The 23,791-nt window shown below is 43.1% G+C and overlaps 1 protein-coding gene across 7 annotated transcripts in view; it reads left to right on the forward strand.

The window, feature by feature from the left end:
• Positions 1 to 23,791, forward strand: part of PLEKHG1 (pleckstrin homology and RhoGEF domain containing G1) — a 237,951-nt gene that overhangs the window by 122,562 nt on the left and 91,598 nt on the right. For 6 of the 7 annotated variants that reach the window (XM_047858247.1, XM_047858243.1, XM_047858245.1 and 3 more), the window contains one exon: positions 12,978 to 13,483. In XM_047858247.1, coding sequence (XP_047714203.1) covers positions 13,076 to 13,483 — 408 coding nt within the window. In that variant the 5' untranslated portion in view covers positions 12,978 to 13,075. Of the gene's footprint in view, positions 1 to 3,188; positions 3,277 to 12,977; positions 13,484 to 23,791 lie in introns of those variants that run through there. The other variant, XM_047858241.1, reaches the window with a different exon arrangement.

Consider the following 23,791-nt stretch of genomic DNA (forward strand, 5'->3'; position numbering starts at 1 on the left):
GCGGAAGTGCACGCCCTATGGCAGATGTCTGGGAAAGGACGTTTTTAAATAGTGGGGCTTTCTGGTCCTCCTCCAATGAGGCCACAAGGCTGGACTGCACTTGGCTCGCTGGCTGGTCAGTGCTGTAGACCTGTCCTGTGGGGGCTGTTCTTCCACCCCTGGGCCCCCAGCCCCGGTGGGGGCTACTGTGAATAGCCCCTGTCCTTCCTAATTGCCTAAGCGAATTAACAAGCGAATTAACAAGAGCTGCTTTCCAGTAAGAGTATATCTCTTTCACCTAACAAGGCATGAATGTGCAATATATCTGCGACCCATCTCTCTGTCCCTTACAAAGAGACTTTGCTGAGCAGAAACAGCCCTTTTCCCTGCTCTTGATATCGGCAAATAAATTCTACAGGAAGAAGCAGCAAGGATGCCAGTGTTTGTGCCTTTTACGTGTCTTGGGATTTATTTTGCTCCGTGCACAGAGGTCCAGCAGGGCACCTACAAGAGCTGGTGCCAGCCCGTGTACTCCACGTGTGGGACATGAGATGAGAAAAACCGGAAAGCAAAGCCATGGCAGAGTAAGGTGGGACACAGAGAGGCCTTGAGAAAACACCCAGGCACACACACGGAGGCTCCTCTGCCCTCAGCTGTGAAAGAGCCTTGAATGGTTCTCCAGGAATGTTCCTTTCCCTTCCCTTTTCTTCTCTGCTCTTAGGTCCCTGAGCCTTATGCTTTGTTCATTTGTTAATTCACTTAGCAAACACTTGGTACTGGGATAAATATAAAGGCAAAAAGTGTGTGTGTGTGTGTGTGTGTGTGTGTGTGTGTGTGTGTGTGTGTTCCCTGCCCTGAAAAAGCTAGATTTTTTTTTTAAGTTAGATTTTCAAAGCTTAGATTCAAAATCCTATGAACCAGCCATGTTTGCAGGTGTGATAGAGAATGATTCCAGTTACTTGCAAGAATTAGGAAAGATCTTTACTTACTAAAACAGGAATCACAGGTGAACTAACAAATGACTAACCCATGGGACCAAATACGCCCTGTGCTGTCACTTCAAAGCTGCCCTACAGGTTGGGTCACTTGGTTAATGCAGAAGTTTACAGACTGCCCAGCATCCACACTGGACACAGTCTTGCTGTAATGTACACAGCATCTCTCAGAAATGGCTTTTAAAAAATGTCTCTTGGCAAAGAAACAAAAAAAAAAAAAAATCCAGGTACAATAATACTGTAGTAGAAAATAAAAGACTTGTGATCTGAAGGTAAGGACCCAAAACACATGGGTCAGGAGAAAGCCAGGAGCCTCTGTGTATATGTACTACCCCCATCTAAGAATTTAGATGTTTGCATCTTCCACATGAAGATCAAATCTACAGTATAGGAAGGTTCCCAGCTCCGCAAGCTGATGGTCCAGGGTAGAAACGAGACCATTAGAAAATAATGAAATATGAGACCACGTGATACTCTGAGTATCATAAAGAGCCATTTAACAACTGGAAGGTGCAGGGGGCCGGAGTTGCTATGGAAGATTTGGTGGAGCTTGTAAGATTTGAACTGACTCTTAGCTAAGCAGGAACGGAGGTTTTGGGCAGGGGTCTAGGGGACGTTATTTGGGGGGCAAGAGATATCACTGTGGAGCTCAGTATGCAGGATTAAGAGAGTCCCCACAGCCCCGGGGAGGACCCTTCCTCACAAACTGCCTTTTCAGCATCTGTGATTTAGTGATTTCCATCAAACTGGTGAATTTTGTGGAAGAGAAATCATTCTAAAAGTTGTCCTCTGAACTGACGGATCAATTTCCATCAAAATGGCTTACTTAGGTGGCCTTACATAGGTCCTGCCTTATTTGAAAGGAAATCGCCATTAAAATAAATTATCCTATTATGTTGTTAGCTTAAAATCATGTAATAGGTCTGATAGAAATATCTGCATTAAAGATGCTCAGCTCATATTATTTTCCATGACCCCAAACGAATGCTTTAAATGGAACTTCTATTTAAAGGATTTGATCTTTTGAAATAGTGTAGATTTCCGTGTCTGTACGTAGACATAATCCATAATTTGAATTTTAGCTCTCTGGTGCAGTCGTATCAGTTTTCAATAACAGTTTGTATTTCTGAAGACCCTTCATCTAAAGAACTCGATATCTTTGTCAAATATGAACCTTTTGGGTCTTTCTGTAAAAATACACATAGCATTTTAAGGACAGATGGCCTTATGGAAACTGAAATCCAAAATAATTTGAAGTTCTCTTGTACTAAAGGGTTGGAGTCCGATCATCCTGTCTTTGCTACTTCATATTTATGAATTATAAGAATTCTCTAAGAAATGCCTTTGAGTTTACATTTTCAGTGGTTTTCTTCAGATGGATTTTTAAGTGCTTTTTAAAAATTTTTTTAATGTTTATTTACTTTTTGAGAAAGAGAGACAGAGCACGAGTGGGGGGAGGGGCAGAGAGAGGGAGACACAGAATCCGAAACAGGCTCCAGGCTCTGAGCTGTCAGCACAGAGCCGACGAGGGGCTCGAACCCACAAACTGTGAGATCATGACCTGAGCCAAAGTTGGACGCTTAACCAGCTGAGCCACCCAGGCGCCCCAATGCTGTTTGTTTTTTTAAATGAAGCTTAAATAGATTCATGTTTAACTCTGCCTACTTAAAACTGTATTAAATATCTTGTTAAAGGAAAGGAAACGTCCAGACGTCTTCCCACTGGGTGATTCACTGCCACCTGCAAACTTCACTTGAAAACTTGTGTTAAAGATGTGTCCATTTACTGTGAAACACACTTATAATTCAGGAAGTGAACTTGAAAATATCAGAGCTCCAAAGATCTTGATTCTTTTGTGGAATTTAATGAGAATGGTAGCCGGAGCCAGGAAGGTGAAGCCCAAGCAGCTTTAGGCGAGTGTGGCTTGTATTTGATGTTCACAAAAGAATGGCTGTCGCAGGGTGTTGCTCAGCGAAGTGTGCATTTTCAAGTTACCCACAGTGGTGTCTATTGTCCTGTTTCTCAATTGAATGATGTCATGTTTCATTTAAGGCTCTTAGTGATGCTGAAGTCTGTGGTCTGCACACTAGGGGGAAAAAGGCAGTGAGAAAGTTGCAAATCAGGTTTTTGTAAAGCCTTTGTGTGTTGGGTTTTGAGAGATAAAAGCTGACTCATGCAATATTTCTGCGGAAGGAGCTGCACGGACTAGTAAAGCCTTCTTGTTTTACCTGACTGAGCTCCCAGTGAGGTCACTGCATCAGCTGAAGGCAGACGATGCGGCTTAGCCTGGGTAAGAGCACAGGTAGGTGCTAACCGTGGCAGTGTCCAAAGAGCCGATGTCCTCTTGGAGCAGCCAGAGACCGGCCACTGCGGTGAGAAACTGTCGCGGGGAGTTGGGGGGCGGGAGGGAGTCCTTCACAACGCTGTGCAGGGACAGCGGCTTGCTGGGATATATTACATCTGTTCTGTTATAAATGCGATGCATGGAAAAAAGTTATCCAACCATGGAATTAGTCTGGAAGGTGATTTTTTTTTTTTTCCTTCTGCATCTGAACTGCAGTGTCTTAAATGGTTGTTGCCTTGTTTTGGTTTGGTGTGGATCTTTCCTTAAAGTTAGGTGGAAATGTCCAGAGAGCTGAAGTTTGTGATTCTGGGGAGAAAACTAGAATCCCAGGTCGTTGTGTATGGAATGCCCGGTCTTTTAATGTGCTTTCTTTCTGAGGTTTATTGCAGGCTGAGTGGGGGTGGGGAGATAAAGGTTTGCAAATTTTACGCTTAGCAACTGTAATGGTGAAATTTAGTCTGAGTCTAGAGGGACCCAAAGTTGACTAAGTAAATGCAGTTTCCATTTTGAGTTTTTATTGGCAAGAAATACTTTTATTAGGAGGAATAATTGGGGAGAAGGAGGCATGCAGTGTGTTCCACACTGTTGCACATTGGATTCTGATTTTATTTGATTTTGATTTAGTGATGGTAATATATTTGCAAGGATATATTCAGCATCCTTTTTCATTAAGAAACATAAAAATCAATTACTTCGATATAAAATATTTAAGTATTTCATACAAACAGGTTGTAGTTTTAATGTCCTCACATAACTTTTTTCAGATCGTAAAAGTAATACACATATGGAGGAAAGTGATATTTACAGATAAATATCAAAGGAAGAAATCCTCCATTTTCCTACTTGGTGAAACCAGTGTTGATATTTTATTATACACCACCTTAATCTTTTTCTAATGTGGATAATAAAAAAGTGGCATTTTAAATTCAAAACTGGAATCATATGGTACACATGTCTTATAAGCCACGCATTGTACTAAACTGTATATTATGATGATTTTCTACGCCCATAAGAATTTGAAAGGACATGACATTTAATAGTTTCATATTGTACCTCCTAGATGGATATATTTACTCAGATCTCTGTTGTTGACACTTTGAATTCTCTTCCTCTTTTTCTCTAAGAAAATGTTTAGTGTACTTTGTGGAGGGATTTATTTACTCAGAGTGCTATTGTTAGTCCCTTGAGTTTCCCCTCTTCTTCCTCCTCCTTTATCCCCCCCAGCAAATGTTATTTACCCTAATGCCTCCCTTTCAACTGTGCAGAGATGTTTTAGGAACTGAGTGTGTTCAATACCCGACAGAGCCTTAATGTACAGCTATCATTGTTAGTTACTGCCCTGAAACTGATATTTCCATCCTAACAGGAAGGTGCTATTCAAAGTGAATATAGGAAGTGAAGCATAGATTATTATTTAATCTAAATTAAAAGTAGAGACTTTTAGCCTTGGCAGAGTCGATGACATATATTTCAACAGCTAAGACCTGACATTGGTAGGATCTCGAAGAAAATTGCTACTTTGCAGTTACTGCTTATGCTGTGATTCCAGCTAGGAATGGACTTGCTGTTTATTTCAGGGTTGGACTCATATCCCAAAGGTTGGATGAGACCTGAGGAAATCATGCAGTCCAGCCACCTAACTTATACGTGAGGAAACCTGAAACCCAAAGATTCTAATACCAGCCTTGGTGGTACAGAGCCCGGGCAGAAATGCAAACCCTCCAACCAAGAGAGGAAGTGTTATGTCATCACCTAATTTCTGGCTGGTCCTCTGAGTTCTTTCTATAACTCACAGTTGGGTATATAATCAGTCCTTCACACACACACACACACACACACACACACACACACACACACACACTATGTAGGCCCTTTGGCACATTGGAACCATGTGCTTTATGTAGGGAGCTTATGTTTAAGTGCATTTCCTGATCTCTAAGGTCCTTTTCTGCCTTACTGTTTTATGAATCTATATCCAAGTACAAGGAATAATGGACTAGAAATCAGAAACCAGAGTCTCTGCTCCACAGTTCAGCTTTGAGCATTCTGTTAATTTTTTTCACATATAAAATTTTAAGGAGTAGTGACACATGTGAATGAATGTGGAGGCTTTAGTTCATTTTGATTTTTGCTTTTTAAGGGTAATTTTGATGCAGAGTTAGACCAGTGGCATATTACGGTAAAGCTAGTCTGTTATAATAGAGACCGTTCCGGTTATCTCTTGCTGCATAACAAATCATTCCAAAGCCTAGTGGTTTGGAACAACAGCAATCATTTGTAATCTCTCAAGGTTTTGTGAGTCAGGAATTCAGGAGAGGCTCTGCTCTGTGGTTCTCAATCAGGGACTTGTGAGGTTGCAGTCAGACATAACAGGGCTGGCTGGGGTCAACTCGAAGGCTTCTCACTCACGCAGCTGGTGCTGTGGCTGGAAACACGCAAACAGAAGGCACTGGAACAGCTAGGGTTCCATAAGCATCTCTCTACATGCCAGTGTGGTCTTACCACGTGGTTTCTCCAGCATGGCAGCTTCAGGATAACCAGACTTTTCTGTATGGTGGCTCAGGGCATGTCCAGACCCAGTTTTAATGCAAAGCGCCTTCTGCCCTCATGTTCTACCATATTCTAGGGCCCCGGTGTCATGTTCGGGGTTCAGGCAAGGTCCCTGCCACATCTGGGTTCCAGGAGGAAGGGAAAGAATGTGGAGGAGGGGCGCCTGGGTGGCTCAGTCGGTTGGCCCTCTGTCTTTAGCTCAGATCATGATCTCACGGTCTGTGAGTTCGAGCCCCGGGTCGGACTCTGTGCTGACAGCTCTCAGCCTGGAGCCTGCTGCAGATTCTGTGTCTTCCTCTCTCTACCCCTCCCCCTCTCACTCTGTCTCTCTCTCACTCTCAAAAATAAATAAACATTAAAAACAACATTTTTTTTCAGTTCTTTATTTGTTTTAACGTTTATTTATTTTTGAGACAGAGAGAGACAGAGCATGAACAGGGGAGGGGCAGAGAGAGAGGGAGACACAGAATCTGAAACAGGCTCCAGGCTCTGAGCTGTCAGCACAGAATCCGACGCGGGGCTCGAACTCACCGACCGTGAGATCATGACCTGAGCCGAAGTCGGACACTCAACCGACCAAGCCACCCAGGCGCCCCCAAATTTTTTTTTAAAGAATGCGGAGGAATGATGGTAAATGTTTGAGAAATGGACCCCCAGACAGGCACTTCTCACTTCCACTGATGAAGAGAACTTGACCTTCACACTGTTATGTATGGAGGGAAGGTTGGAAAGTGTAGGCAACAGGAACCCTATTCACTAAAGAAGGGCATGGACTTTGGTGGATAACTAACAGCCCCCTCTCAAACTGATTCAGCCCAACCCCGTAATCTCCTTCATCTTCCACACTAAATCACCATAATAAAAGCAGACCTTAAAGGCAAAAACAGCTGCATTTGTATAAAAAGCACAACCAAAAACACCTCAAGCAAAACTGGCAAGCTCTTGCCCTTGAATGTAGAAATTCTGGAGTCACCACTGAGCTGGGGTACTTTATCTATTAACTGCATTAACTATCCTCTTAGTTTCCATTGCTGGCATGGAAACCCTTAGTAAATTACCTAAATATTTAGTATCAGACTTTACAGCTTGAAAGAATCTTTGTTTTTGTTTTCTCTTTCAACCCCTCGCCTCTTGTTGGAACAAGAGAATTTTGCAAAACATCTTTTCCCACTCTTGATCTTCTTGTGCAAATACTTAACTGCCTCTTCAGTGGTAACATGATATTTTAAACTCTGTATTTTGGGAAATTTTTTTAATTTACAGAAGAGTTTCAAAGATCGTCCAGAGCTCTTTGACACCTTTCATCCAGCTTCCCCTCATAACCATATGCATAACCATAGTACATAGGTTAACACTAAGAAATTAACATGGTAGTTTGATTTTTTCTTACTTCTTTATTACCAAAGAGCTGCAGATAATTATGATAATCAAGTTACCTGGAATGAATACTCTGAGCATTAAGGAACACGTAGAATTGCAGTTCTGCCCTTACTGCAAGAATCACACTGGTATTTTAGAAAAACCCAGAGGCAGAAATTCGTGTTGCTGTCTGGTGGCTTTTATCCACTGAGCTATCCACTATCTCAGAGGCGTATACGGGAGAACCATTCTCCTCAAATACCTCGTGTTGTCTTTGAGATACGTAAATGTGTATTTCTTATAACTTCGACTCTGAAAAGTTTTTTTTCATTTGTTTTGTTTATATACAACTTTGAGGCTTTACCTAAGACTGGCCCTGTATTAAATGACTTTGCTGGCTGAAAGAATAACTTCTTGCTTATACTTTAGTGTCTCTGTTGGTTTCCCCTTTGTGAGAAATTCACAGGCAGTATAATACGGAACCACGTCATTTTAGTTATTCATTGGTCTTGAGCGTAACACATTCTCTTGATTTCCATGACTGTCCTGCCAAGGAACTCAGCCTAGATGTTTGAAGTCTAGAATAGCAATGAGCAGAACTCGGAAATCCTGATCACGCTTCAGCCCCCATCGTGCATAGGGCTCTGTCTTGCCTTGTAAAGCTCCCCGTGGGGGTTTGTGACCGGGAGTGGTCCCCTGTGGACCCATCAGTCGCCCCTGCACCATGTAAACATGGTCACAGGAAGCCTGGGCTCTACTTGCCATGGAAAGTCCTGCCTCAACTCTAAATCAGCCTGAGCAAGTTAGAGCCAAGAAGTGCTGCTTTGGATTCTAGCAGTGACATTCCAAAGGAGAACAATTAAAATAATGGAAGTTTGAAGAGCAAACAAAGAAGAGCCAAGGAATTAAAGGTCTTTCACCTAGAAACAATTAGAGACTTCTTATGATGTAAAGTGTGTGAGAGCATATCTACGTGGGGCTGCGATAGCTTTTTTTTTTCTTCTTGAGGATGGCACAAGAAGAAATATTTTATGTTGATGGTTTTGAGGCTGACAGTACTTGGGGCTAGAAGCATCATTAGGACTCTGGGGTGCCTGGGGGGCTCAGTGAGTTAAGAGACCATTGATTTCAGCCCGGGTCATGGTCTCACAGGTCATGAGTTCGAGCCCCACGTCGGGCTCTGCACTGACAGCTCAGAGTCTGGAGCCTGCTTCTGATGCTGTGACTCCTCCTCTCTCTGCCCCTCTCCCACTCACGCTCTGTCTCTCAAAAATTAAAAAAAAAATTTTTTTTAAATACTTGTTCTATATTTAAAACAAAAGAATCATTAGCACTCCAAGGCCCTCAACATGTGTGTCCACCAGCACTACCTCCGGGTGTATCAAGGGTCAGATGAACCAAGACCCTCCAGGCAGGTAGAACCGGCTTATTTTAGGATATTCATGGTCAAAAGACCCGCTGACATGGGCCATCAGCAATGTTGGGCAGGTTCTCAGCAGGTGCTATATAATAGCCCAGTGTTTGGGTTTTGGTAAGAAGGAAGAGAGGTTATGGGAAAGAAAACAAAGCAGCACGTTAGCCAAATGCTAAGACAACCTGTCAGCATCTCTCACTCAAGGCGGAGGAAGCAGCTTTCGTGCCTTACAGCTTTGTGTCTGGGTGTTTCTGTGTATATGGGACATCAGCTACCCCCAATATCTAGCGCACAGCGACTGTCTTACAACTGTTTTTCTTAACTCGTAACAATATGGTGTATTGATGAATGGAGGGGGAGAAAGACAACCTTGGAGTGTTATGCACCTCTCCCTTCACTATTATTGAATAAAGATTGATAAAGCGGTACATTTAAATCTTCCAGAGGAATCTCATGATCTCGAAGACTTCCAGATCATCATTGTCCAACTAAACTATAATGCAACCCCCCTGTGTAATTCGTAATTTTCTAGTAGCAAGGCTAAAAAAGGCAAAATGAGAGCAGTGAGAATCATTTTTAAAAGGTATTTTAGGGGCGCCTGGGTGGCGCAGTCGGTTAAGCGTCCGACTTCAGCCAGGTCACGATCTCGCGGTCCGTGAGTTCGAGCCCCGCATCGGGCTCTGGGCTGATGGCTCGGAGCCTGGAGCCTGCTTCAGATTCTGTGTCTCCCTCTTTCTCTGCCCCTCCCCCGTTCATGCTCTGTCTCTCTCTGTCCCAAAAATAAAAATAAAAAACGGTGGAAAAAAAAATTAAAAAAAAAAAAAAGGTATTTTAGCTAACCCATTTTCCCCAAATATTATCGCGCCATGTAAGTCATGTAAAATTATTAATGCGGTATTTAGTCCTTTTTTGTTTCATCCGAAACCTTCAACATCTGGTATATGTTTTACACTTCCAACACATCTCCATTTGGAGCGGCTGCATTTCAAGCGGTCAATAGCCGCGTGCGGCTCCTGGCTATTGTGTTGAACAGTCAGCTCTGGAGATAAATATCAGTAGTCAGTTTGCTGTATCAGGAAGAATAGGCCAGACAGGGTGGAAATGTTAAATTATTTTGAGGGAGGTGAGAACAAGACGAGGCAGTTTTTATGAGGTCCATTTCCTTAGGTGTGGAAACTATAATTATCTTCTAAGCAGTGAATCAACATAAAAAATGTTATCCATTAGCAAATGTAGTCTCATATTTATACACCATTATATGACCTAGCATTAAGTGTTTCACTTCTGTCATTGGTAATTTTGGAAGGTGTTTAATTTGAGGTAGTAAACTTGGTTAAATACTACAGATACCGAATATCTCAAATAGTCTCTTTGAAAAGAGCCCGGTCGGCAGTCTGAAGAATACGCTGGCCCGGTGGCCTAGAACACATAGCCTGGCATTAGCATATAAGAAGGCTTAACTGGAACAGGACCAATTCATGCTGCTATGTACCCATGGGGCACCTGGGTGGCTCAGTTGGTTAAGCATCCGACTTTGGCTCAGGTCATGATCAAGCATCCAACTTCATCTCAGGTCATGATCTTGTGGTTCGTGGGTTCGAGCCCCACATCGGGCTCTGTGCTGACGGCTCAGAGCCTAGAGCCTGCTTCAGGTTCTGTGTCTCCCTCTCTCTATGCCCCTCCCCAACTCACGCTCTGTCTCTGTCTCTGTCTCTGTCTCTCTCTCTCAAAAATAAATAATAAACAGAAAAAAAAAAAAGATGTATCCACGAAGGGACCTGTTGACCCGAGTTTCCCTATCTTTGAAAGAATAAAAGGCACTGTTATCCCTAGCAGCCCAGCATGGACTCCTCTGAAGCATCTGGCCACTTTTGTTCCCCTTTAATCCCTCAGTCCCGGTATTGGCGCATCGAAGTAAGTAAAGAAGTGAGTCTCTATTGTGTTCATTTTCACCAATACTGATAATGGATAGCTGCCAAGAGTTCCAGAACTGTTCAATGTAGTTTTCTATACCGGAGGGAAGGTGTGTCCAGTTATGGAGACTAGGTTGATCTGGACTTTTCCAGATGCCCTGGCTTACATGTACAGTATATCCAGCTTATTTTTGGTACGAAATCATTGTTGCCTCATTGGACCCTTGGGACCTTAAAGAATAATCGTATACTGTACTTCCCAAGTTAGTGCCCATTTTTAAAGTGAGATCAACCTCATGGTTATGATTATGGTTAATCAGATGATTACGATGGCTGCCATCATAAGGGGAAGAAAACCTTGATGAGTCTGCTTCTACTTCCAACTGCCCAGGACGTTATTAGCACCAGTCCCAAATGTGGGCAAGTGCCCTTTGCTGTAAGCACACCTAAATGCCTGGCTGATTCTTGGATTTTTGCCCCACTCAAGTTGGTTCAGGCTTTTTAGGGCAAGTGCATTTTAACTACCATAACCAATCCATGTTTTATAGGCCATAAAGTTGTCCTAGAACAAGCAGAAAGAGTATTGCAAAAGCTTTAAAAATTTGTGGCAAGCTTATACCATGTGGTAGTGGTTATGCTGATAAATTACTCATTTCCTACACATTTCTTACCATTTCTTCTTGCTGACCCAATTTAGTTCTTTTATTTTATATTTATAATATTCGCATTACACGTTGGCACTGATATTTGCTGTAAATATAAACTATCTAGAAAAACTCGGGATATTGAAGGATACAGAGTTGATGGGATTCTTTACATTCTAGAAATATTGCTACCAGCTGTTTGACAGTCTTTGTTATAGAGTCAAACCAAATTCACGTTCCTTTTAAAAAATGATTATTAATCTAGATCCTTCTTACTAATGTATGTGTGTCTTGTTATAACGTTCTAAACATAGGTTGCACTCATATGTTTTCTAACAAAACCCGTACACATGGATCCTGCTGGTAAGGTCACCTGCCAAAATGAAGCAAATGTCTTCATTCAGCATGCTCTTTACTGCAAGGTATATTGTTCTGTAAACTTGGGATCTCGTTAGGGGGAAACAGTGTTCGTCCTGCCTTCTTGCAAACAAAGAAGATTGGAACTTTGTGTGTTTCCCCAAAATATCTTCTGTGAGTTTCAATTTTGTGTAGGGCCTCAAGATTTAAATGCTACATATATTAAGTGACCTTTTGACTTTGCCATTAGATATTCTCTTCTTAATGCCGTCTTCTAAACATTAACAGCTCCATTTCTTTAAAAATGCATAATTTTTCTCATAAGCGAGTTTCTATATTACTTAATTGTATATTTACACTGCCGTGTTATCTAACTTTGGGGGGGGGGGTTGTTGTAGTTAATCAGATGTACTCTGGGGGCGCCTGGGTGGCTCAGTCGGTTAAGCATCCCACTTCAGCTCAGGTCACAATCTCGCGGTCCGTGAGTTCGAGCCCCGCATCAGGCTCTGGGCTGATGGCTCAGAGCCTGGAGCCTGCATCCGATTCTGTGTCTCCCTCTCTCACTGCCCCTCCCCAGTTCATGCTCTGTCTCTCTCTGTCCCAAAAATAAATAAACGTTAAAAAAAAAAAAACAAATATACTCTGTCATAGCATAACTTCATATACACCCCAATTACGATGTCAACTTTCAAGTAGAGATTGAGAGAAATGTCGTGTTGAGAGAGGAAGTTTGAGAGAAAGTATAGGTCTTAATATTTTGGCTTTCCTTGCCCAGTATTAGAAAAGGCTTATCCACACAACATTTTTTCTTTCATGCTGTCTCCAAGTAAAATGTAAAATTGTCAGCATCTGTTAAATAGTGATGACTGCAGGAAGGTGGCTTAAACTGTTGTGGAATTAGAGTGCAATACTGAAAACGTAGAACAGTGTTGCATAAAATTCCGTAAGAATCACGGAGGGTGTGTTTGAAGTAAGAATCCCTCGTGATGCTTGTTAAAGCTATAGAGTCCCTATGCCCTGACCGCGGAGCCTTTAATTTAGTAAATCTGGGCGAATCCGCTTGCACGAGTTGTTCCAGGTGATCCCACTTTGCCACGGTGGATGCAGTGCTTCTCGAGCTTTCCCGAGTACGCCAGTGGCATTGGCATCTTGTTAAAATGCAGAGGTCGTGCCCCAGGCTCTGCATTTCTCACCTGCTCCCGGCTGATGCTTTAGAAACTCAAACTTTGCAACTCAACCGCCCAAGGGCGCCTTTGCATTTCCTTCTATAACGAATTCACCACCTTTCTACTTCTGACCGTATATACATTTGGGCAAGGCTTTAACCGCCTTTAAACCTTGTTTGATACAATTTTAAAATACGTGCTCACCTTGTCCTTTTTCTTTCTTTTGTTCTTTCCTTCCCACCCCCAATGACTGTAGATGTGCACCAGTTAGGTCTTGAAGTGCCATCAGCTGTAGCAGAGATTCCAGATCCCAAGACCATAGCCAGGCATCCCCGCTCCCAGGAACTGAAGGCCATGGAGCTCTCTGACAGTGACCGCCCCGTCAGCTTCGGCTCCACGTCGTCCTCCGCCTCTTCCAGGGACAGCCATGGCTCCTTCGGCAGCAGGATGACCTTAGTTTCGAACAGCCACTTGGGCTTGTTTCACCAAGATAAGGAAGCCGGGGCCATAAAACTGGAGCTGATTCCGGCCAGGCCGTTTTCCAGCGGCGAGTTGCAGAGGGACAGCGCCGCCGGGCAACAGAACGCCGACGAGGGCGACGAAGGGCAGCCCCGGGCCCAGCGCAGAATGGAGGCCAACGGGGCGACCCAGCCGGGTGCGGAGTCGGCCACCAGCCCCAAGCTCCTCTATGTGGATAGGGTTGTCCAGGAAATTCTGGAGACCGAAAGGACTTACGTGCAAGACTTGAAAAGCATCGTGGAGGTAAGGCGCAGTTTTTCCTTCGGTTTTGGTCTTTCAAAGTTGGTCACGCAGGAGAAATATGCTTGCAAAATAAAGAGCAAAGCTAGGTATCAGAGATGCGTTGTCTCCCAAGATGCGGAAGTAGGGTGAATGTTCCAACGATCGTAACTTAAGAGGAACCCGAAGGCCATACGCATTGTGTTAAAATCCTCTTGATAATTTGCATTAACGCGCTAATGATGTGTTAGAAGCAAGACTGCTGGGACCAGTGCACCCCCTGCCCCCCCGCCAGTGCATTATGGTAGTAACTCCTACACCAAAGAGCTCCAAGTGCTTCCCAGGTGCCAGAGCACTTTAAGTGCCCCGACCTGCAGATGTCTGGGGTAGTCTGGCTGAGTCCTTCAGGCTATCTGCACCTTAATCACAATTATCTACTGGTGTCTGGGAGCTTCCCAGACCGGACTGATCCCTGTGTCCCGCCTCCAGAGATTGTGATTTCACGGGCCTGGGGTATGGCCCAGGCAGAGAGATTGTGGAAGATCCCCAAGAGATTCAGGCGAGCTTGGGAGCCTCTGTTCGATGCTATTCTCTATTGGCTGGTGTTGGGGGAAGGGGGTAGAGGGAAGGGAAAAACCGTGGGCTTTATCTTGTCTCAGGCATTTACTTTCTGGTCACTTTTATTACAAACAAGTTTGCTTAAATTCTTTGGCTCCGTGTGAATTGAGCTCAGCTTTATGGGCCAAACCATGTACTCTGGAGATTGAGTTATTAATTGACTTTGACTTATAGATCGTTTTTTTTTTCTTGTTTTTTTTAAATGTTTATTTTTGAGAGAGAGAGAGAATGTGTGTGTGCGAGCAGAGGAGGGGCAAAGAGAAGGAGACGGAGAATCAGAAGCAGGCTCTGCACCGTCAGTGCAGAACCCAGTGTGGGGCTCAAACTCATGAACTGTGAGATCATGACCTGAGCCGAAGTCAGACGCTTAGCGACCTGAGCCGAAATCAGACGCGTAGCCACCTGAGCCATCCAGGTGCCCCGATTTATAGATAGGTGCTTAAGGATAAAGTAAAAATTACCAGAGCAGCACAGATGTTAACTCCCTGTCAATTGATGATTAAAAATATTAATATTTCTAAGGCAAATTTATGTCATAAAGCTATAGCCACTTTCCTTCCTGGTAATATACCAAGTTCTTTCCTTTGCTAATACCCACTTCCTGTTTTAGACTTTTTAATCTAAAATGTTTCGGAGTATAGGAGAATATTTGCTGAGGAGCACATTCTGCCCCGAATATATGCGTTCTTTGAGCTTTAGAAGAAAATTCTGAGGCATAATTGTGTGTTGAGTTCCATAAATGACAGAACCAGACCCCGTCTACTAAAAATAGTTATGACATAACTTCCCGGTAAAAATAGAAAAATCAATTGATGCTCAACCAAAACAATATGTGATACCAAATGTAGAATCCACCAGGCCAATTTCCTTTTTAATTTCAGCAATGATGTCATTTGTACTTGAGAAGAAATACCTGTGAAATTGCCAAAAATTTTGCAACCTCTCGGGAAAGTCATGGCTGTTGAAGCTTTCTTTGGTCTGTCCTTTTTCTTTTGCTTCTTGGAAATCTTTTCACCTGATCAAAATTCACACACCAAGAAAGAAACCAGTAGTTACCGCACTGGTGTTCCAGGAACACTGTTATTTTTTCTGAGACTGGTTGATAAACTTTAGTGAGAGGAGATAGGTAAGATCTGAACACGAAAGAACCGATGAAGACAGAATATTTTTTTTTAGTTTTTAATGTTTGTTTATTTTTGAGAGAGAGAGAGAGACAGAACACGAGCAGGGGAGGGGCAGAGAGAGGGAGACACAGATCCAAAGCAGGCTCCAGGCTCTGACCTGTCAGCACAGAGCCCCACATGGGGCTCAAACTCATGAACCGCAAGATCATGACCTGAGCCGAAGTTGGATGCTTACCTGCCTGAGCCACCCAGGCGCCCCTAGAATATTTTTTTCTAAGAAAGTTTCAGTAAAAGTTCTATTCCAAGCTGCCCAGATGTTCTTGCCTTTTTTTTTTTTTTTTTTTTTTTTTTTTTTAAATCAGTGAATTAACCATGTTTTATACTGGGCTTTGATGGAGTTTTTCTATAAAGATCCAGAGAGTAAATATTAGGCTTTCTGGGCCCTAAGGTCTCACAACTGCTCAGCTCTGCCCTTGTAGCTCGAAAGCTGCCCCAGGCACTATGTCAACGAGTGGGTTTGGATTTTCCAGAAAAACTTTAGGGTCAGGCTTGATCCAGGGGCCGTCGTTTGCCAGCCCCTGTTTGAGGCTCTGAGCTTGTGCCTGTGTTTCATCAACTCTAAAATAAGGCTAATATCTACCCGCCACCCAGCATTAGTAGAAGAATGAGAAAATACATGAAGAGTTTGTACAACAGGATGTGGCACGTGGTAAGCAGTCCATAAAAAGGAGACTGTCATCCTCACCGGCCTCCTCCAAATTTGCTGGGTGAGAGTGGTCGTCATTTAACCATACTGTGTCTTACCTAAAGTCTTTCCCCAAAATGAACAGATTGGTCCGTTTGCTGCAGCAGAAATTTAATGAGGGGGAAAAAAAAAAAAAAAAAAAAACCTTTAAGCGGTGATTCCAGTATTATTGTTTTGAATGCAGTTGGATTGTTTCCGGTGAATCCACCTAAAATCTGAGGTAACACATAATTAGGGAAGGGGAAGGGTGAAGAAGGATGCTGGGAGGAAGGGCACTTGGGGAAGAAAAGTCCCGGACAAAGTGGGAGGCACCCAAACAGGAAGAAGTAAATGATGCTTTGTTCTGGAATTCACCAGAACGCTTTCACTTCTGTGCCCTTTCCACCTAGAAAAGGCCAGACCCCCTTTAGATGAGGGACTCCGCGTCACAGCCTGCTCTTCACGTACTTTTGCTAGGTGACTCGCTCTGTTTCTCCAGATCACAATTTTCACAGAGCGGTTTAACTGAATGGTTAAACTCATTGTATTTAGTTCTTTCCTCAATGAAGAATAACCAATTTTTTTTCCCACTTACAGCACCTGTGCCCAACAAAGACTCTGAAAATCGGTGTTCTTTTAAGATACAGAGTCAGTCTGTTTTCCTCGATCCATTTCTATCTTCTTGTTATAATTCTGTAGCCGGCTTCTCTAATAATCCTCAATTTTTCACGTGCAGAATTAAAAAAAAATTTTTTTTTAACGTTTATTTTTGAGACAGGGAGAGACAGCATGAATGGGGGAGGGTCAGAGAGAGAGGGAGACACAGAATTTGAAACAGGCTCCAGGCTCTGAGCTGTCAGCACAGAGCCCGATGCGGGGCTTGAACTCATGGACCGCAAGATCATGACCTGAGCCGAAGTCGGATGCTTAACCGACTATGCCACCCAGGCGCCCCTCATGTGCAGAATTTGAAAATGGGAAAAGGGCCACTCGTTAACCACCTGCCAATACGAGTTCTCACCACACCTAAGGGGCAGAGCTTGTGACTTGGCTCCTTCTAAGCAAGAATTCTTTCTGGGGGGTGGGGGAGGAAAAGTCCAAACATTTATAGAGATACCCGTCAGTCACTTTTCAACCAGGCAGAAGCACCTTTCTGACTTTCTGCACTCTGCGTGACTGATTCCCGTCTAACTAATGTGTTTCGACAGCCATCCTCAATGGCTTCCTCATTTTTCCCTGTAAAATAGCACATTTTATCTGTATACCACATTCGTACATCATCCCCACAGCTCAGGTGTAGATTTGTTTTAGGATTTTTATAAATGGAAACCTTTTTGGGAAAGATCGCTGATATACACATAGATTTCAGAGACATTAACACAGGGACGCCTGGCTGGCTCAGTCAGTGGGGCATGTAACTCTTGATCTTGGGGTTGTGAGTTCGTGCCCCACGTTGGGTGTAGAGGTTGCTTAAAAATATAATCTGGGGGCGCCTGGGTGCCTCAGTTAAGTGCCTGACCTCGGCCTAGGTCATGATCTCACGGTTTGTGAGTTCAAGCCCCACATCGGGCGCTGTGCTGACAGGCTCCGAGCCTGGAGCCAGTTTCAAATTCTGTGTCTCCCTCTCTCTCTCTCTGCCCCTCCCCCCACTCACACTCTGTTTTTGTCTCTCTCTCAAGAATAAATATTTAAAATAAAATTAAAAAAAAAAAATCTTAGAGGGGCGCCTGGGTGGCGCAGTCGGTTAAGCGTCCGACTTCAGCCAGGTCACGATCTCGTGGTCCGGGAGTTCGAGCCCCGCGTCGGGCTCTGGGCTGACGGCTCGGAGCCTGGAGCCTGTTTCCGATGCTGTGTCTCCCTCTCTCTCTGCCCCTCCCCCGTTCATGCTCTGTCTCTCGCTGTCCCCAAAATAAATAAACGTTGAAAAAAAAAATTTAAAAAAAAAATCTTAGAGGCATTAACACAATGTACTTTGACCTGTTTAGCCCGGTCCCCAATATCCTCAGAGTGGCTTATTTCGGAGAAGATATCCTTCCAAACTTATTTAGGTAAGAGAATTCCCAGATGTTGGCTACACCTTGCAAAGGTTATATGCCTCTCTTTCCCATACGTAGAGCGATTGTATTGATCCGAAATATATAGGTCTTTTTCCTTTCCCGTGCCAGTTAGAAATCCATTTCTGAATCCCTAGTTGCTTCCTGAAATTTTTAAAAATGTCATTGTACTTACTCCTGCTGCCCTCTCTTTCTAGCATTCCTGCCCAGATCCTTCGTTCCAAGCCCCCGGCCCCTCCCTCCCCACCGCAGCTTCTTTGCCTGACATCCTGGTCATCTAAGTTTGTACACTTGACATTTGAGAGAGAAAAAAGAGGGAAAGAAAGGGACATGAGATCCAGACTCAAAAGGACAATGGAGCTGTACTTTCCATTTCTATATATGGCTTCTAATAGCATTCACAGGTAAGACGAGGTAATAAGAAAGCAAGTTTTAAAAGTTGGAAGTAAAGCAGCCACTGATACAATTTGTGGAGAGATAGAAATCTGTAGTTGGAAAGTAGACAGTAAGGGCCTCTTTTCATGTTTAATGGAGCCTTACAATGACTGAGAAGGAACTCTCATAGGTAGAGGGGGTTTCTTTAATCTTCCTAAACGATCTATAACAGAGCCTTTGAAAGCCTCATAAGATTTGTCCCCAGATACAGTTTACGGCCTGTTTTAACCTTTTAGGAAAGTTTTTAAATAGTTCATAATGCTGTCCAGTTAGAAGTGAATTCCCTGCTACAGAATGTCACCTTTGAACTATAAGAGATGCTACATAATATCATCTTGGGGGCCATCGAGGACATACGTATTTAGTGGAAAAAATGAGTAAAATATTGAGTGTGACATCAGTTTATTTTTTTCTATCCTATCCTAGAGAGCTACATTTTTTTTTTCAAGCACCTTTGTCCACTGTGTTAAAAAGCCAGTGAGTATCACACCCTTAATGTTTAAGACTTAAAGAGCCGAAGCCTTAAGCATAGCTTTGTGGAGAGCATTCAGCATTGTTCAAAAGCTGTGGCTGAACAAGGATTAGAATGTTGATCCCCGACCTCCCAGCTCTTGTGTGTTTCAGTCTACAGAGACTCTTCCTTTAGTGCGTGATAGTGTAGACAGCATCAGGGTAGGTGGAGGAGAGAAGGAGGTTTTCACATGCTTGGTGGTGTGAAACACATTGAAAGATGCTCTGCGCGTTACCATAGCTTAGAAAAGAGGTTGCTCTTAGTAGTGGAGGCACCACTTTATTTGGAAGGGATAACCTTCTTGCACTTAGGAAGCAAGCCTTCTCTCAAATCTGTGCAGAGGGAGAGGGAGAGCGAGAAGGAAGCAAGGAAGGAAGGAGGGAAAGGAGGAAGGAACAAAGGAAGGAAGGAGAGAGGAAGGAGAGAGGAAGGAAACCTGTTGACCAGGCCTGGGGAGTCTATAGTGCCTGTCCACCATTTACTCTGTCTAGAGACTTAGCTTAGAGACTTAGAATGGAATCGGAGTTAGCTTTTGTCCAGGGCCACCCCGTCCTCCAGCACAACACTGTCAATTTAGCTGTGGTTTCTGATGAAGTCTGGCTTCCTATGGATCCTGTTGGAGAAACAAGACTGTTTGGTGTGGGAAGGGGCAGTTTGTGGCTCTTCCACTCTCTTCCCTTAGCCATGAGAACAGGATTCTGTGTAGACATTCCCTGGGCCAGCCGTAACTGCTTAGGACACTGGAGAAGAGGAGAAAGGTTTCGAACCAAGGGAGAAGGCTATTGAGAAGAGGTGAACTGTCATGGCTTTTAGTACCTTTTTATTTGCTGATGTCCTCACTGAATACTTTTCCTCCAGCCTAAATAACATTTATTATGCCGACACTTTTTATGAGGTCACGTAAAGTTTTTTTCAATACTGGGGGAGATATGTGTTCAAGGCTGGGGTGTAGGACTTGGCTGGAATTGTTTTTAATGAAGGCTTGTTATGTGGGTGGATTTCATAAAGAACTTACACTATGGGATTTGGCACAATTTAATGTACTTTTTCTTTTACGTGGCATTGAGTACTTTTATTTGAATGTCTCTATTTGTTTTCCCCTCCAAGAGCTTTTATCATAATGACTGAATGAGATCTTTCTTAAAACCATTTAAGATCGCTGATAATTTAGGAGCAACCCTGTTAAATAGTTTTCTGCTTGTGTAGAAGCTATTCCTCAAATAGCATATCTGATCACTATACGTAATGAGCAGATCTCACTTGGACTACTCATTTCCATATCTCTTTATGATTGTTGTTGTGTTGCTATCGTTGTTCTCATGCCCCCTCCCTCCCTCCCCTATCTCCTTCTCCTCTCTTGCCCCCTCGACAATGACAACAACTTAGAAGGTGGGAACACAGTGATTTTATTTCCACTTCGTTGCTTTTTTTTTTTATTTTAAAAAAAATTTTTTTTTTCAACGTCTATTTATTTTGGGGACAGAGAGAGACAGAGCATGAACGGGGGAGGGGCAGAGAGAGAGGGAGACACAGAATCGGAAACAGGCTCCAGGCTCTGAGCCGTCAGCCCAGAGCCCGACGCGGGGCTCGAACTCACGGACCGCGAGATCACAACCTGGCTGAAGTCGGACACCCAACCGACTGCGCCACCCAGGCGCCCCACTTTTTTATCGAAGCATAATTGACCCACAATATTCTGTTAGTTTCGTGTGGACAACATAGTGATTTGGCATTTGTGTGCATTGGGACCCGACCACCACGGTAAGGGCATTTACCATCTGGCATCACACAAAGTTAATACAATATTATTGACTGGATTCCCTGCGGTGTCTATTACATCCTCATCACTCATTTCATAACTGGAAGTTTGTACCTCTTAATCCCCTTCACCCATTTCGCACCCCGCCCCGAACCCCATCCCCTCTGGCAACCCCCACTCTGTTCTCTGTATCTGTGAGTCTTGGTCCGATTTGGTTTGGTTTGGTTTTTTAGATTCCACTTGTAAAAGTGACATCATACGGTATGTGTCTTTCTCTGACCGACGTATTTCACGTAGTCTAATACCCTCAAGGTCCGCCAATGGCAAGACCTCACTCTTCTTTCGTGGCTGAGTAGTGTTTCATTGTGTATGTATACCACTTCTTCACCCATTCATTTATCAGTGGTCGTTCAGTTGTTTCCCTATCTTGGCTATTGTGAATAATGCTGCAATAAACGTGGTGTAGGTATCTTACCAAATTAGTGTCTTCATTGTCTTTGGATAGATCCCTAGATGTGGAATTGCTGGATCATATGGTAGTTCTATTTGTAATTTGGGGGGGAAACTCCATACTGGTTTCCACCGCGGCTGCACCAATTTGCGTTCTCATTGTGTGTCAGAGTTCCCTTTTATCCACACCCTTGCCAACGCTTGTTATTTCTTGTCTTTTTGATAATAGCCATTCTGACCAGTATGGGGTGATACCTCATTGAGGTTTTGATCTGCATTTCCCTGATGATTAGTGACGTTGAGCATCTTTTCATGTGCCTGTTGGCCATCTGGATGTCTTCTTTGAAATGTGTCTGTTCAGATCCTCTGCCCATTTCTTTATCAGATTGTTTGGCTCTGTGTTATTGAGTTGTATGAGTCCCTTATATATTTCGATATTAACCCCTTATTAGATATATCCTTTGCAAATATTTGTCCCACGCAGTACATTGCCTTTTCATTATGTTAATGGTTGCTTTTGCTTTCCAGAAGCTCTTTAGTCTGATGTGGTTCCGTTTGGTTTTGTTTTTGTGTTTGTTTTGTGTTTTTATTTTATTGTGTTTTTTTGCTTTTGTTGCCCTTATCTCAAGGGACAGATTAAAAAAAAAAAAATTACCGAGACTGATGTCAAGGAGCTTATCATTTATGTTTTCTTCTAAGTCTTACATTCAGGTCTTTAATCCATTTTGAGCTAATTGTTGTATATGGTATAAGAAGGTGGTCTTGTTTCATTCTTTTGCATGTGGTTATCTGTTCTTCCCCACAGTGTCTGTTGCAGAGATTGTCTTTTCCCCTATTATATATTCTTGCTTCCTTTTGTGTAAGTTAATTAACCATAGATACATAGGTTTTATTTCTGGGCTCTGTATTCTGTTCCATGGGTCTACGTGACTGTTTTGATTACCATACTATACTGTTTTGATTACAGTCATTTTGTAATATGGTTTGAAATCAGGCCTTGTGACACCTCTAGCTTTTTATTTTTCTTTCTCAAGATTGATTTGGCTATTTGGGCTCCTTTGTGGTCCCATACCCATTTTGGAATCATTTGTTCTCCGAAAAATGCCACTGACATTTGATAGGGATTGCCGCGAATCTCTAGATGGCTTTAGGTAATATGGACATTTTAGCGACACTAATTCTTCCAATCCATGGGCGTGGAATCCCTTTCCATTTATTTGTGTCCTCCTCAGTTTCAATATGGTGATTTTGAGCATTCATCTGTTCAACTCATTGTAATTTAACGTGGGAGGGAAGACCGAGACCTGGGTTGTCACTTTTTCCGAGTCCTAATGAGTTTGCCCATTTTGAAGGTGCTGTTCATTAGTGATCAGTCAGAAGGTATTAACAGGGAAACTGTTCAAGGTGGACAGCATTTTGTAAAAGCAAAGTGAGTCAAAGTTTGCGGAGTTGCTACACAAAAGCAGCTGTTGGCCGTTCCCCAGAGCTCGTGTGTACTTCCTGCTACCAGTTCTCCTCTTTATGATGGTTAGATCTTGAGTCAAAACTTAGGAACATTATTTAAAATATCTATATCGATCAGATTCACCTGGGAGCATGGTAGACCGTGACATCACCAATGTGACACCTTAAGCTTTGTGACCTCACTGGTTCCCAACGGCTGTAAACATACTATGTATCTAACACTTGTAAATTTTTTTTTTTTTGAGAGAGAGAGAGAGAGAGAAAGAGAGAGAGAGAGCACAAGTGAGCAAGGGGCAGAGAGAGAGAGAGAGAGAGAGAGAGAGAAGTGGGGCTCGTGTTTTACCCAAAGTAGGGCTCGTTCATGTTCACCCAATATGGGACTTGAACTCAAGGACCATGAGATCATGACCTGAGCCGAAGTCAGATACTCAATGACTGAGATACCCAGGCCCCCTAACACTTGTCAATTTTCTAAATATGTGCCTGGACAACAACAACAAAAATGCTAAAAAATAAACACTAACAGCGAGTAATATTGGAGTACTTACCACATATCAGGCACTGGCTTAAGCCCCATCCTCGCTCACAGCCCCATCACGTGGGTATTAGGATAATACCCCTGTTTTCGCGCAAGAATATTAAATGGACGAAGGGTAAAGTTAGTTATCCGAGGCCACATAGACAGATAGCGGTAGAGCTGAAACTGAAACCCAGTTTCACTCCCGAGTCCACTCCTTTTACTGCCATTAACGCGACACATGACATGCGTGTTCCTAAAAATCGCTCACGGTGCAAAATCACGGGGGCGGGGGAAACAGGGCTTATAGGAAAAATGAGTTTTGAGCACAACACTCAAAAACGTCATCAGTGATACATTAAAAAAAAGATTGGAATCTGAGAAAAATGAAGACACAGACTTAGACTTGTTCAATGGTTAAGAAATACATGCCTGCTTAGTAAACCTGACCTTGAAGTTGCTCATGGAAGCCCCCTGGTTGCTACACCTGCCACCCTCTATACGAGAGGAAGAGAGAAAGGGAGCAGGAGAGAAAGAGTCAGCAAAAAGAACAATAAAAGAGGAAAAAGAACCAAGAACAGAGAGGGAAAATACAAGATAGGCTAAGAGGAAAGAGAAAAAATAGGAAACCATCTACAGGAATGCAGTTTAGGGGTTATTTTGAAAGATATTTTTA

This window comes from Prionailurus viverrinus, chromosome B2 (assembly GCF_022837055.1).
Source record: "Prionailurus viverrinus isolate Anna chromosome B2, UM_Priviv_1.0, whole genome shotgun sequence".
In the NCBI taxonomy this organism is placed as follows: Eukaryota; Metazoa; Chordata; class Mammalia; order Carnivora; family Felidae; genus Prionailurus; species Prionailurus viverrinus.